This window comes from Carettochelys insculpta, chromosome 1 (assembly GCF_033958435.1).
Source record: "Carettochelys insculpta isolate YL-2023 chromosome 1, ASM3395843v1, whole genome shotgun sequence".
NCBI classification, from domain to species: domain Eukaryota; kingdom Metazoa; phylum Chordata; order Testudines; family Carettochelyidae; genus Carettochelys; species Carettochelys insculpta.
Window position 1 is genome coordinate 128,431,833 of NC_134137.1, and position 14,016 is coordinate 128,445,848.

Consider the following 14,016-nt stretch of genomic DNA (forward strand, 5'->3'; position numbering starts at 1 on the left):
ATATTCCGAGGATGCACCTGGGGCAGCGCAAGTGGAAGACGTTCAGCCTCTTTTCCTGGTGGGCGTACAGGGTCCAAGACTCGCTGCTGTAAAGGAGGGTGCTGAGGGTGCAGGCTCTGTAGACTTGCATTTTGGTGTGGGTGTACAGTGATGTTATTCCGCACTCTCTCGCTAAGTCTGGACAGAGTTGTGGCTGCTTTTCTGATCATCCTATTTAGCTCAGACTCCAATGACAGGGTGTCAGTGATGCTGGACCCGAGGTAAACGAACTCGTGGACAACCGCTAAGGTATAGTTGTCAATGTTGATTGAGGGAGGTTCAGCAACGTCCAGAGCAAGTACATTTGTCTTCTTTAGGCTGATGGAAAGCCCGAAGGTGTAAGACTAAAGGCCTAGAACAACAGTGAATGCTTTGTTAACATACAGCAAAGGTAAAGGCCTCAAGCCTGAACAACAGTAGGTAAAAGCAAAAACTGTGCTAGGTAGATTGTACCCACAGGAATGCAGCAAGAGAGAGAGCTGATAAGTCACAGGGCCTGAAAACACATAAAAACACCTAAAAGCACCCAGACCCAGGCACTTAGTGATACACATGAACACATCCTGCTTAGTACCGAGCACTCCCTATACTCTCCCTACAGATAACCGCTTAGCACCAGGTACATTCGGACCCAAGTTCAGGAACAGGTCGTAATGACAGCATGACGTATAGTGTTGTTTTGATGGTACCACCATTATCCCCCAAGTTAATGGGTAGATCTACTTACATTAAGGGGTGTCAATGTATTACAACGAGGGGGGTTGTACCTGGATACGTAACTTGTTTATACCTGTGTATAAAAGTGTGTGTAACAGGGGCTGTGTTCAGTGACCTAGGGGATGATGGAGCTCCCTTGCTATCAAATGAGTTGCGTCCATTGTCACAGCATATGCATGTATCAATGCAAACTGTTGAGTCATATTGGAGACTCATGAGGGTGTTGGAGACCATATGTCAACGACAATAAACCTGGCTCCAGTGCCTTCGTACCTCGCTTGATTTGTGGTTCTTGGGGGCTCTCCAAGGTCTGCAGTGCTGACTAACTGTGCAGTCTGTACTGCTGTCCAAAGAGAGCACACGCATGAGGCCAAAGTGATTAACATCAAAGGGAGCAGATTGGATGTCTGAGCACCGTTCCAGTAGAGACGCCCAACTACAGAAACTAGGAATACATGCACAAGAGAGAGGGGAAGCTATGAAAGTTAGGCTTATTTTGGACAGAAAAAAGAACTTAACGAAAGGGCTTGGCATAACTATCAGAGAGGCTTAACTGGTTGTGTGAGACCTAATTACTTGTTTAGCCTTCATTTTATTCAAACTGTGAATCTTATTGCTCAAACACATCTTATGCTATGTACTCTGCAAGGGAGGCTTTTGATGCTCTATTAATATATTGTTTGCGTGTGTCCTGCTTTTCCTATTCACACAGCTGCATTCATTCTAAACCCGGAATATTCCTTACATGTTAACATCTCCTGCTGAACACCACTAGATGTCCCCTGAACCTAATTCATTTTGCAGGCTCCAATTCAGCAAAGCATTCACATGCTTTAATCTTTCTGGTCAACCCTGCACCTGAGTGTGTGATTTTTGGACTCCTGTTTAAAAGCTGCCCATTAACCATTAACTAAACACTCACTCATGTTTTCCAAGGTGGCGCTAATAATAACATTAACAGAAACCACCTGCTGCATCACTGTTTCTGGGCAGGGCATGGAAAAAATTTGGAAAGTGCAAGCAACAAGGTGGAATACACAGCACATCAGGAAAAGTGTGCTGTACTAATTTTTGTAGCTTTGGGGTTTAGAACAGACAATACAAACATCCCAGAAAGCGATGGGTAATGGGGGGTTTTAAAGATCGATCTATTCAGCAGAAAATGACCTAGCACAGAAAGGTGAAAGCTCCCTGATTCCATGATAGAGTGTTGTGGAACTGCTCAGGGGACAAAAGGCTTCATTGAAAATGTACTGCTTGCCTCCCTGTGGTGTGGTATCAGACTATCCCCCAACCCAGCATGTTCTAGTGCTGATATAACTCTTCTGTGTCATTCCTGGTCCAAAAACTGTATCTCTGTGCTTACCTGGAAAGACACTTCTTCCTCACCCATCAGCAGCTTCGTCTGAATGTCAGCCTAGTAGGTGTATCTTTTGTGTGACAGGTTGCTAGTAATAATTTTCAGGCCACGTTGGCTCTCTTCAATTTCCTTGATGACAGCTCTAATCCTAAAGTCAACCCTCTGAGTACACCATTCAGGGTGTTTCCCCTTTACGTTTCTGCTCTGTTTGATTCATGTTGCCAACCTGGGAAGACTCTGACCCCCGTTAGGAGTTGTGAGGGAGGCAGAAGAGACACCTTGAACATGCTTAGTAGTTTCCCTGTCATCCTTTCTGTAAGACTGATTGCTACAGCCTCTTCCCCTGCACTCCTCCGCCCCATACAACCTTTGCTTTTCAAATAAAGTGTAAAATGTGTGCTTCTGTGGAGGTCAGCTAACATCCTACTACCACGAACAGCCTAAAAATGATACTCTCTCTGGAAGTGATTGGGCAGTAAGACTGGCTGGGAGGAGTGGGGCAGTTGGATGACACTGAGATTGGATGGGGAGCTGGGATAGGTTGGTTAAGGAGAGGCAAGGAGCTTGAGAGTTGGGAGGCTGGAACAAAGAACTGACGAGTGAATATTCAGGAGACGGACAGTGGGTGGGAAATGCAAGGAGGGAGACAATGACTGGGAGAAAGTGTGGGGAAGGGAGAGACCTACTGACAGGAGAACTTGGGCAAGGAGATTGGACACAGTCGGGTAAGGGGGAGAAACTGGTGCTTAGGCAGGCAGTCCAGAGGGCAAGACTATGTCTGATTTGGTGAGGAGACAGGGACTGGGATAAGAAGCCTGAGGACTGAATAGGCAAGGAGAATGCGATTGGGACAAGACACCTGGAGTGGTGAGGAGACGGGAATGGGGCTAAGAGGGAGTCAAGCTTGGGGAAAATGGAAAGAAGAATCTGTGTTCACTAGATCACACACCACTCCGGAGTCGGGCATTTATCCAAAGATTCCTGTGTTCTCACATCTGTGAAACCCACAGGCTGTGTGTGTGTCATATCCCTATCTACTTCTGGCTCTCGGGGATGACAACCTGATACAAGAGTTGGTTACTCTGTTAGCTCAAGCAAGAGGGTTCTTTGGTGGATCCAAATCTCCCAGCCTAACTGAGAAGTCATGTCAGCCTCAGTATGGGAACACTGCTTTTTTTCAGCTTGCTCCATTAAACATCTAAGCTATGTCTGCAAGGCAGAGCTATTTTGGGATACCTCGGTATCTCAAAATAGCTACCCTGGGTCTTTGACACGCGCACATTATTTCAAAATATTTTTCCGAAATAATGGGCATGCTATTTCAGCATCCCTGTAGTCCTCATTGCAGGAGGATTAAGGAACGTTTAGAAATAGCTCTTTGACATTTGGCACTGTTTAGACGGGGCCAAATGCTGAAATAGCAGATTTCGAACTACACTCAAAATAAGCTATGCAATTTGCATAGCACAAATGACATAGCTTATTTCGAATTTAGGCTGTCGTGTCACCATAGCCGTAGAGAATTACAAATGCAAACTGTTAAAAGAACACTATTAAGGTCACAATGTCAAGCACTCAAAAGTTAGGAATGACTGTACTCTATCATAATGTATATGCAAAAGGATGCCAGACTGAGATTTTATTTGCATGGACAGCCTTAATTCTAACATTTCCTAACTTAGGACACTTGATTTTGTAACCTTAATAATGTTCTTTTATAAAAAGCTGACTGCCTCCACAAAGCCACATAACATACTTAGAGTTTGCAGGCCAATGCCATTTTGGAGATTAAAATGTTAGATGTTAAAAAAAATCCAGTACTTGAAGTTGTCCTTCCAGTCTGGTTCCCTAAAACCTATCAAGAAAAAGCATTCTCTGGTATAATACATGCCTGAGGCAAGTTCAGGGGATTATGTTGTTTGAGGTGGAGCTCTGTGTGGGTGGGTGGGGGGGGGGGGGGGGGGGGGGGCGGGGCAGGTTTATGCTAGGTTGCCATTAACTATGAAGTGGCCAATTTAACTTTCAATAAAATAGTGATATAGGCCTCTGTGGCTCTCTTCTTGGAAAGCAGGCAGACTCATGTAAATGTTTAATCCTTAAACCAGCACTATGAGGCCACCGCTGAGAGAGACTAGGGAGGAACTTCCCAGGCTCCCCATGGCAACGGCTAATTTGGACAAAATAGGGCTTTTAGGCCTTGATCCAACCGCAAGCAAATCAATACAATTGACTTCAGTGGAGGTGGACTCATGCCTTTGGTCCCCCATCTAAATCTTAATCCCATGGAATGGCTCCAGATTTAAAAAAAAAAAAAAGTTCAATTAATTTTGCAGACGCAGTTAGGGTCATGATTTAATTCTGAGACTATCAGAAGAGTAAAAATTGTTATTGAAGCATGTCCGGGGGTTTTTAACCACAAATTATCCTTAGTTTACGGAAAAAGAGAGAATGTGTGTGTGATTATCAACTAGTTTTGAACCTGGTTTGCAAAGGACTCAAGTTGCCATAGGTCTGCAGCCTTCAGTTTCATGGCACTGTTGGTCCAGAACTCCTCACCGGATTTCTTCTTAGTGGGCTTATTAACCATGAACAAATAACCCTTCTCATGTGGCCTTTAAGTTGACAGAAGAAAATTTATTTCTCTCTTTTTTTGTTGTTGTTTAATTTCAAGGAGAGGCTGTTGCTAACAAAATAATTAATAACCCTATTGTCTCACTTTTAATTTATTTTTATGTGCTTTACAATATCAATCTGCTTTGAAACTGTTACAGATTGTACATCCCTTATCCGGCATGCATGGGACTAGTCAGTTCCTGAACAAGACAATTTGCTGGATTAAGGCAAAGTGCTGGGCTGTGTTGAGGTTCCAGCATCCCTCGCCTGCGGCTCTGGCCCCAAACCAGACTCCCAGGGGCTGCCACAGGGCTTCAGCCAGTCCCTGTCTCCCCTCCCCCTGCCAGGGTACTGGGGTTCCAACTCCTGCCCATGGCCGCCTCCTGGCTCCCGCTGCTGTGGGGCAGGCAGGGGCTCCTGCTCCTGCCCTGCAGTACTAAAGGGCTCCAGTTCCTAACCCTATGGCAGCATCCCTCTCCTCCTGCTGCAGGACAAGCAGGCACTCTGGCTCCCGGCCCCGTGATGCTGTAGGGCAAGGTAGAGCTCCAGCTCAGGCCTGTTACAGCCTTCCAGACCCTGATCCCATGGGGCAGGTGGGGGCTCCGGTTCCCAGCCTTACAGCAGCATTCCAACCCCTGCTGCTCAGGGTTCTGGCTCCACATTGCCACGCGGCTGGCGGGAATTCCAGCTCCTGCTCCTTGCTGCTGGGGAGCTTCGGTTCCTGACCCGTGGCAGCCTCCTGCCCTACAGTCGCGAGGCAGGCAGCGGGGTCTGGTACCCAGCCCGGCTGGGGCTCCTGCTCCTGTCGGCTGCTCTCTCATCTGGCAATATCTCATGATGCATGTTGCCGGATGAGAGAGAGTGCCGGATTTGAGAGGTGCATCCTGTAGTATTAAATACAGCATTTTCCCTCTAGGGCTATCTGATTCCTATAGCATCATCACTTCCAGACTTATCTCCTGGTTAGTGTCTTAACTGGTGGCACTTCTCACCCCCTTTTGATGTTATCCCTCATCCATGTCGCCAGATTTCCAACAGACCACCCATCAGCTTTCCTTTTTGACACACTTTTTAGTCCAACTAGTAGTGTCTGCTAGAAACTGCTCTCCAGGAAGATTTGGGGAGTGAGTGGGGGTGGGGGGAGAATTTTACTCAAAAGCTGAAACAGAAGTGAGGCATGTTCAGCCAATGCACTGGATTTATATGTGGTCCTTTCAGATGAGCTTCTGGGATGAGCTAATTATTACTTGCATTGCATGGGGCACCAAGCTGAAGGCATTGGTGGCAGTTGGGGAAGAGCATTTTTGGGGAGAAGAACACAAGAGGCTCTGACACCACTAGGTCCACCTATGGCAGCATCCCTCTCCTCCTGCTGCAGGACAAGCAGGCACTCTGGCTCCCAGCCCCATGATGCTGTAGGGCAAGGTAGAGCTCCAGCTCAGGCCTGTAACAGCCTTCCAGACCCTGCTCCCATGGGACAGGTGGGGGCTCCAACTACCGGGCCCCTCTGCCAAGGGGCTCCGGTTCCCAGCCCCACAGCAGTATTCCAACGCCTGCTGCTCAGGGCCCTTGCAAAGGGACTTAAGCACGTAACTGTCTCTTTAGGTGCCTAAATATGACAATTAGGTTCCAATATCATTCTCAGTCAAGCTCTCCCCTGCAGCACACACACACCTAACCTTGTAAGGTGCCTAAATGCTAAGTTTTCACTTGTGGGCATGGGGCAAAAACCACTTAAGTCCTATTGCTGCCAAGTTGCTTGGTACCCTAGCTCAGGCCCAAGTCATAGAAGGACTCACAAACAAGGCTTTCCCCTGCGGCTCTGGAAGACAGGGTTTAATCCAGTGGGCATGCCTAACCCATGTATTTGATATGGGGGTGGGTGAGAATTTTGTGGGCTGGCTAGTGTGTTATTGGACCCAGAATGATTAGGACACTAAGCTGGGATGTCAGAGAGCCTTATTCTGCCTCATTTGCCAGTGACACTTAAACTCTGATCTCACGTATCCCAGGTGACTGCTGCAACCATCAGGCTCTTGGGTATTCAGAGGCTGGGGGGAATTCCTCAATCTCTGCCTTTGAAGCCATTCTTCTTTGTATAAATAATTCAACATTTGCTGGCATAGTGGCTTGAATTCGACACTTCTGGACAACAGAGTCGAGTTCTCATTTTCTTTTTCTTTCCCAATGGAGACTTAATTGTTCATACAAAGTGGGACAACTTCAATGGGAAAAAGAAAGACGCACACAAAGTACTTTGGTGGAAAGTGGGAGACCTCAATTCAAGTCCTGTTTTCAATCAAGAAGTGTGTGAACTGGGGGGAGCAGTCTCACTTTCTCTCTGGCTGTTCATAAAGGCTTTCCTGGCTGATACTCTGACCAGACCAAGGTGCCTCTTCCATCTGCTTTTGCTAAATCTCAGCTACTACTTGGGATGTGAAACTTTCTCTGTCATATACACACCACTTCTGTATCCTTTTCTTCTCTTTCCTAATACTCATTTTGTCTCCTATCTAATAAAAGTCTGGCTTCACCAGCTAAGACTGTGTATTTTGCAACACTGCTGCAAGACAGTGACCAGAGAAAGAGCTAAAAGGAATGCCCATGACAGCAAATTTGCCAGGTTTCAGAGTAACTGAGTAGGCTGATAAAGCTGCTAATAGGAGTTCAACAACAGACACTGAAGCTGTATTTTCTATTTTTGCAAGACACTTAACTTTCCCCTTCAGTTCATGTATTTGGTTTGTCGTTTTTTATTGCATTTTTTTTGGCTCCCTGTGCTATCTAACCGGGGCAGGACTGGAACCGCTGTACATCTGAAGAAGTGGGTCAGCCCCACAAAAGCTCATCACCTTATCAATCATTGTGTTGATCTTTAAAGCGCTCAGGACTGCTGGGATAGACTAACAGGGCTACCTCTCCAGTACTCGGACACATGGCCCTGTCCTGCTCCTCCCCGCTGTTGCCCAGACTCCTATCCGCCCGCCCCACGCCTGCAGGAAGCGGTGCCGCCCGGCAGCCTGGCCTGGAGAGCTGCTTTCAGCCCTGGCCGTGCACAACGGGAACCACTTCAAGCAGCACCCCAGTTCCACCCCTCCCCGCGCGCCCCAGCGCCCCCCTCTGGCGGGCAGCGGAGAAGCGAAGCCGGGTGGGGGGAGTGGGAGGCGCCACCTTCGCAGCGCGGCCAGGCAGGAGGCGGGGACGCGTTGCACAATCCCCGCCCCTTCCATAAGCGGCCGAGGCGGCGGCACCGCCCCGCGGGCCGGAGGCTGCCGGGAAGGAGGGGCGGGCGGCGGCGGCGGCGGCGGCGGCATGGCGTAGGGGCCGGGGCGGCGTGGAGCGGAGCGGAGCAGGCGGCATGGAGCCGAGCTCGGGGCCCTGCGCCGAGATGCTGCAGGTGGCCGAGGAGGCCTTTCGCGGCGGCAACTTCGAGCTGGCGGCCGAGATCTACGGCTCGCAGCTGGCCGAGCTGCCGCAGCCCGAGCGGGGCCTGTGCCTGCGCCGGGGGGACGCGCTGGCCCGCGCCGGCCGCATGGCCGAGGCCCTGGAGGCCTACAGCGCCGCCGCCCGGCTGGCCCGCCTGCGGCCCGACGAGCTGCGGGAGCTGGCGGAGAGCCTGGCGCTCAGCCTGCGCCACACGGCGCTGCGCCTGCCGCCCTGGCCCGACGGCGGCGGCGGCCCCCAGGGGGCGGGCGAGGCGCTGGCCGACCCCGTCTGCTGCCGCCCGCCCGAGCTGCTCGGCTGCCCCCTGTGCCGGCGGCTGCTGTGCGAGCCGGTGACCCTGCACTGCGGCCACACCCGCTGCCGGCGCTGCGCCGAGCCGGGCGACTGCGGCCGCTGCCACCGGCCCCGCCGCGACGCGCCCGGCCCCGCCAGCGCCCGGGTCAACGTGGTGCTGGGCAACCTGCTGGAGAAGTGGCTGGAGGGGGAGAGCCGGGCGCGGCGGCTCCGCGCCGAGGGGGACGAGCTGCGGGACAGGCAGGAGCTGCTGGCCGCGCTGGAGAAATACACCCAGGCGCTGGAGAGCGGTGAGTGTCGGCCCGGCCTCTCCGTGTCCTTTGTCTCCAGGCGCTGCCTGCAGGAGGGCTCGGGGCCGGGCGACACCACGTGGGTCAGGGTGGCCGCGCCGGGCCCTGCTGGCTGGCTCCGGAGTCAGCCCCCTGCAGCTCGAAGCGCGCTGCGCTAAACCATTTCCCGGGGGGCCTCGGCCCGGCGCAAAGCAGTGGATGCTGGGAGATGAGTGGAGCCCACTCGGGGAGAAGGGGAGTTGAGCGGCTTCAGCTACCCCCTGGGGGCACGCTGGCAATAGAAGGGTTCGTTATAGCCCCCCCATCCTGCACGTAAAACTGTTGGAACAGGTCCTTTGTGTGGGCACAAGGTTGAAGCCTTAAGAGGCTAGGGTGGCTCTTTGTTCGTTTCTCTAGCACCCTCACCTTTTTCTCTCCTCTCCCCCTTGCCAGTATCCTAGAGCAGGAGCAGTAACTGCTGCTGTTATGGTATGGTTTTGGGGACGCCTGGGCAGCAGCAGAGGAAGGGACTGGGAGCTTTCTACTTTGCCCCACTCGGCCACATAGTAACTATGTAGAGGGAAACAAGCTGAAATCCTAGTTGTTTATAGTAAATGAAGTGTTATTTCATGCTATATCTGGCTTTGAGTTATCCTGCCAGTTTCTTTGGCATGACCATCATAGGGTCTTTTATTTTTGTGGTGTGTTTTTTTTTTTTTAAATCATGTTTATGCAGATGGGAGCTACATAGGGAAACACAAGCTTCTGTCAAAAGATGTGAAATAAGGGTAACTTTTTTTTAGTTAGCTGCTGTTAGCAGTGAATACATTCATGTTTTAAAACTGTTCATTAATAGTTGAACGTGTAGGGGAATTCTCCCTTTCTAGTAACCGTGAAAGTGAAGCAATATAATTTATTTGTTAGCTTTTCTTTTAACTTGGGACCATAGAGACAGAATAGTCAGTTTTGCAATTTGTGTCCACTTAACGTGGGTTTACATTGCATAGCCAACACTGCAGTTGACTGACTTGTAAACATAAAAGGGGACTGACCGCTTGTTTGGAAGGAATAGTGGAATACCAAGCAAAGGTGAAAATATATCCAGTATGCTCTTGTTGAAATTTAGCAAACATGGAGCCCATCTACTGATCTTGACCTGTGAGAACTTTATTTTGAAAAATGCCTCATTGTATATACTGTAGCTTGAGTAGTTTTTTTACTTAAGTAAGCAACGTTGAAACAGGGCTGTCTTGGAGGGAGGAGGGGAAAAAGGTAAGTGTCCACACACAAACTTGCACTGAAATACCAAAATGTGAATTAACTCTTCAGTTGTTTTGGTGCAAGTTTGTAGAGGCAAGCTCTTAGTGTTTCTTCATCCTCTCTCTGAAATGATTTTGTGGGTTACAGGAAAATGTACTCAGTATTTTAAAAGTTTAATGCAAAGAAAGAGCTGTGATTTGAAATTTGCGTGGCTATAAATATAAACTGAGCACTGTGTTCAGAAACGCACTGCCAAGTTAAAGTGTAGCCAGTATTACAAACTTCAAATGAAAGATTAATTCTGGCCCTGTAAAACTGTGCAAGCAGTTTAAAACACCGGCTCTTACTATGGAATGCAAATTGCTCCTTGATGATTTGTGAAAGGTTGACAGAGCACCTTTTCAAATAGATACTTGTGCTTTTAAAAATGGAACTAAACAGCCTGCCTTTGCAAGAGCCAGTGTTTTACAGGAAGAGGAAAGGAAACAGAAGTCATCTTCAGTGGCAGGAGCTGTTGGTGGTGGAGATGTATGTGGGGGAGAAAGCAATCCCTTGGTAGCTAGCATGTGGCGGCAAAAAAAAAAAGGACTTGGGGAATGGAGGGCCAGAAACTACTATAATGCCTAATGGATAGAAGAGGAGAATAAGAGGGAGGTGGAGGAAAAAACGAAAAACAGAGTTTTGTCTTAAATACTCATGTATCTTTATCCTAGATTTGATGTTTTTCCAGAACTATGCACAAGTGATGGATGTTTCTTTAGCTGCAGAGAGGTCCCCCCCTTTCTTTGTGTAAGTCTCCCCAGGGCATTGGCAAACAAGCAAGTGCTCCCTAGTCTATACTTCACCATGCTTGCTTGTGTTTGTATTATTAATTTGTGTACATAAGCTGTTGGAGCATCACCTTGCTGAACAAACGTTATCTGCCCCAGTGGGAAGGAATCTCTCCTGGGATTCCAAATCTGTTTCAATGTGTCTGTGCAGTCTCCTTGCATAATCTCAGTAGTGCCTTGTCTGCTGTCTTATCTGAAGACACAACACTGGTCATAAAACTTTTCTGTGACTTTATTTTTTTTAAGGCATTTGGTTACCCCTGTGCAATTGTATAATGGGTGCCTAGTGTCTTTGCTTGCTGCCTTCTTTCTCATGGGGCTAGTCTAGGTGGTGGTTGTGTGTCTTATGGTAGACTTTGGCAAGCAGGTTTTAGTGTCTGACTGTATTGTATGCAACTGATAACCACCTGCTGTGTTCCTCTTCTTGAATCACACTTCTGCATCCTGGGGGTGTTCAGTAGTTAGCCAGTGAAGGATTTTCCTGTTCTAAAGCAGGCTTGTACTACTGGCATTAGATCCTGTTAGATATGAAGTGAGGTGAGGGAAAATAGTTTTCGTAAAGTTTATAAAGGTGGCAGAGGAGTGATAATGGCCTGAAGCTCTTTGTGTCAGAGACATTATTTACTGGCTTCGATAGAGCTATTACGTAGGCTTTTTACCATAATGTGGGTAATCTAAGGGGTTGAAAAACAACAAGAAGTCCTGTGTCCCTTACACACTAACAGGTATTTTGGAGCATAAGCTTTCGTCGGCAAAGACCCGCTTCATCTGACGAAGTGGGTCTTTGTCCAAGAAAGCGTATGTTCTAAAATATCTATTCGTCTATGAGGTGTCACGGGATTTCTTGTTGTTTTTGAAGATACAGAGTAACGCAGCTGTCTCTCTGATACTAAGGGGATGAGGAACTGTCGTTAACAGGTCATAATACCCTTAACTTGGTTGCAGGACCAAAGCGTTTAATTTGCTCCGTGTGTATATGAAGTTCAGTTGCTTTGCCATTCTTCAAGAGACTTCTTCTGGCATTGAGTTCATTTATCGTGTACAGCAGGCTGAAATGATTTTCTTCCTAATCAGTTTGCCCTCTAATTACTATTGTAGGCAGCTTGGTCAGAGTTTTCCCCATTGAGCGGGAGCTGATGTGACTGACATTTTTTGTGGTGCTCTACTTTTTTTGAGTCATTATCCAGCTTGTGAAAGGTCAACTATTCTGTTGGGTCATTTCTTTCCGTTTGTCACCTTTTTCTTGAACAACATTAGTTAGGGCTGTCCCTACCATGATAGTGTCTTGCAAGAAAGGATCGCTGTTGAATATTTGTGGTATTTTTCATATTCAGCTGCTAATATGGGAGTAAAATCTGGTATGTGCTCAGTTCTGCTTCCTTGACTTAACTGTACTGAAGACTATTAAAATTGCTGTAGTTCCTATGGAGGGGTTATGCAAATCGATAAGACAGTCTCTGATTGCTAATGATATGAAAAGTGTTTTGAAAGAGATTGTTATGATACCTCACAGTGTGAAAGTTTGGGAATGAATGCTGGTAAATGCAATAAAACTGCTAGTTCTTATTTTTAGTCCCACTATTGATTTTTGTACCCAGTATATCAGACTTCAGAATGAAACACTTATCTGCCTGCAGTTGATGACTCATTATGCAGCATTTCTAGAAAATCCTCTTTCATGCTGGTGTTGAAAAGGTCTTTCATGTAAACTATATACCTGAACTCCTGCTTGATTCTGCCACAGTTGTATGGGAGAAACTTGTTTGTGGTCAGATCTATGAACCTTTGGCTATAGGCCATTACATTTGCAACAAAAATGAATTGCTAAAAGTAACTTACTTATGTTTACATTTTTTTTAGGAAAAGTTTTATCTACACTCAAGTTTTGAGGATAACACTGTGGTTTTGTCAACAAAATGCACAGAGCATCAACACACTATGCATTTTGTTGACAGAAGCTATCAACAAAAAAGCCATGTAGCTGCAGTGGGGGGCCCTTTAGTCAACAGAGTGGATCAAAATATCGATATGCTTTTCTGTGTAGACGTGATCTGTCAATGGAAGTTTTGTTGGAACATCTCTTCCAACAGTAACATCCGTACAGATATGCTTCTAGTGTAGATGTATCCTGTGTGAATAAAACAAAGGGCTCCGTGTCTTGCATGGTAAAACATGAAACTGTATTTTGACCTACAAAGAGGAGCTATGTCTTTATTACCTGATCTATGTAGGGAATTTTCAACGCTTCCACTTTACTGCACTGTACCTTTCTTGCTTGAGGCATGAAAAACCACCCCTCTCCTGAGCACGGCAGTCGATCATCCCCCTAAAGTGCCAACATAAATATACTCCCACACTGCTAGCTACTCCCCCCCCCGGAGGTGGGTACACCTACAGCACTGGGAGAGCTCTCCCAGCACTGGTTCCATGACCATACTCTTACATTAAAGCACTGCTATGGCAGCACTGCCATGGCTATGCTTTAAACTTAACTGTGTAGACAAAACCTGAGTCTGGACACCATTCAGTCCAAACAGGCGCATAATTTTAGTTAGGCAAAAAGTAGCCGTGCAAGGCATTCCCCATCTTCCTTGGGGAAATCAGACAAAAATTATGTTTAGCCTGTGTTTTTCTTCCCCCTGCACCTTTAAAAGCACCACATGCAGAACAATGATTTCACTTCTCTACTGGGCAAGATGTGGACTCTGGTCACTTGGTTGCAGTAACATAGTATAGCTTTTGTTAGAGGATGGTAACAGGGAGGTAGCCCTTTTAGTCTATATTCCAATGAAACGAACTAGCATTCATGTAGCTCTTCAAAGACTAACAATAATTTGTTAGGTGGTGAGTTTTCCTGGGGCAGATCCGCTTCCTCAGATCTTGATCATCTTTAAAGTGCTACATGACTCCTTTTGCACTAAAGGAAGTAATGAAGCGAGGACCAAACTGCTCCCTTTGGCTACATCTACGCTACAAGATAAATGCGAATTTATTAAAATCAATTTTATACTGCCATTTTTTTTAAATTTGATTTCGTGTATCCTCACTACCAATAGGCTCCCAACATATTGCTTCCACACTGAACTTGCCAAATGTCAACTGTTGCAGCAGTGAATTGTGGGAGCCTGTCCCACAGTTCCCATAGCCCTTGTGCCAGGTGCAGCCCTGCTGTCTGTTTCCCACCTCCCCC

At 47.5% G+C, this 14,016-nt stretch overlaps 1 protein-coding gene across 6 annotated transcripts in view; it reads left to right on the forward strand.

The window, feature by feature from the left end:
- The first annotated feature begins 8,023 nt into the window (after positions 1-8,023).
- The window catches only part of LONRF2 (LON peptidase N-terminal domain and ring finger 2), a 140,699-nt gene continuing 134,706 nt past the window's right edge, over positions 8,024-14,016 (forward strand). For all 6 annotated transcript variants that reach the window (XR_012645208.1, XR_012645209.1, XR_012645211.1 and 3 more), the window contains exon 1: positions 8,024-8,757. Coding sequence is in view for 2 of the 6 variants with exons in the window: in XM_074991613.1 (XP_074847714.1) it covers positions 8,088-8,757 (670 nt within the window). In the remaining 4 variants the exon portion in view is untranslated. The remainder of the gene's footprint in view (positions 8,758-14,016) is intronic.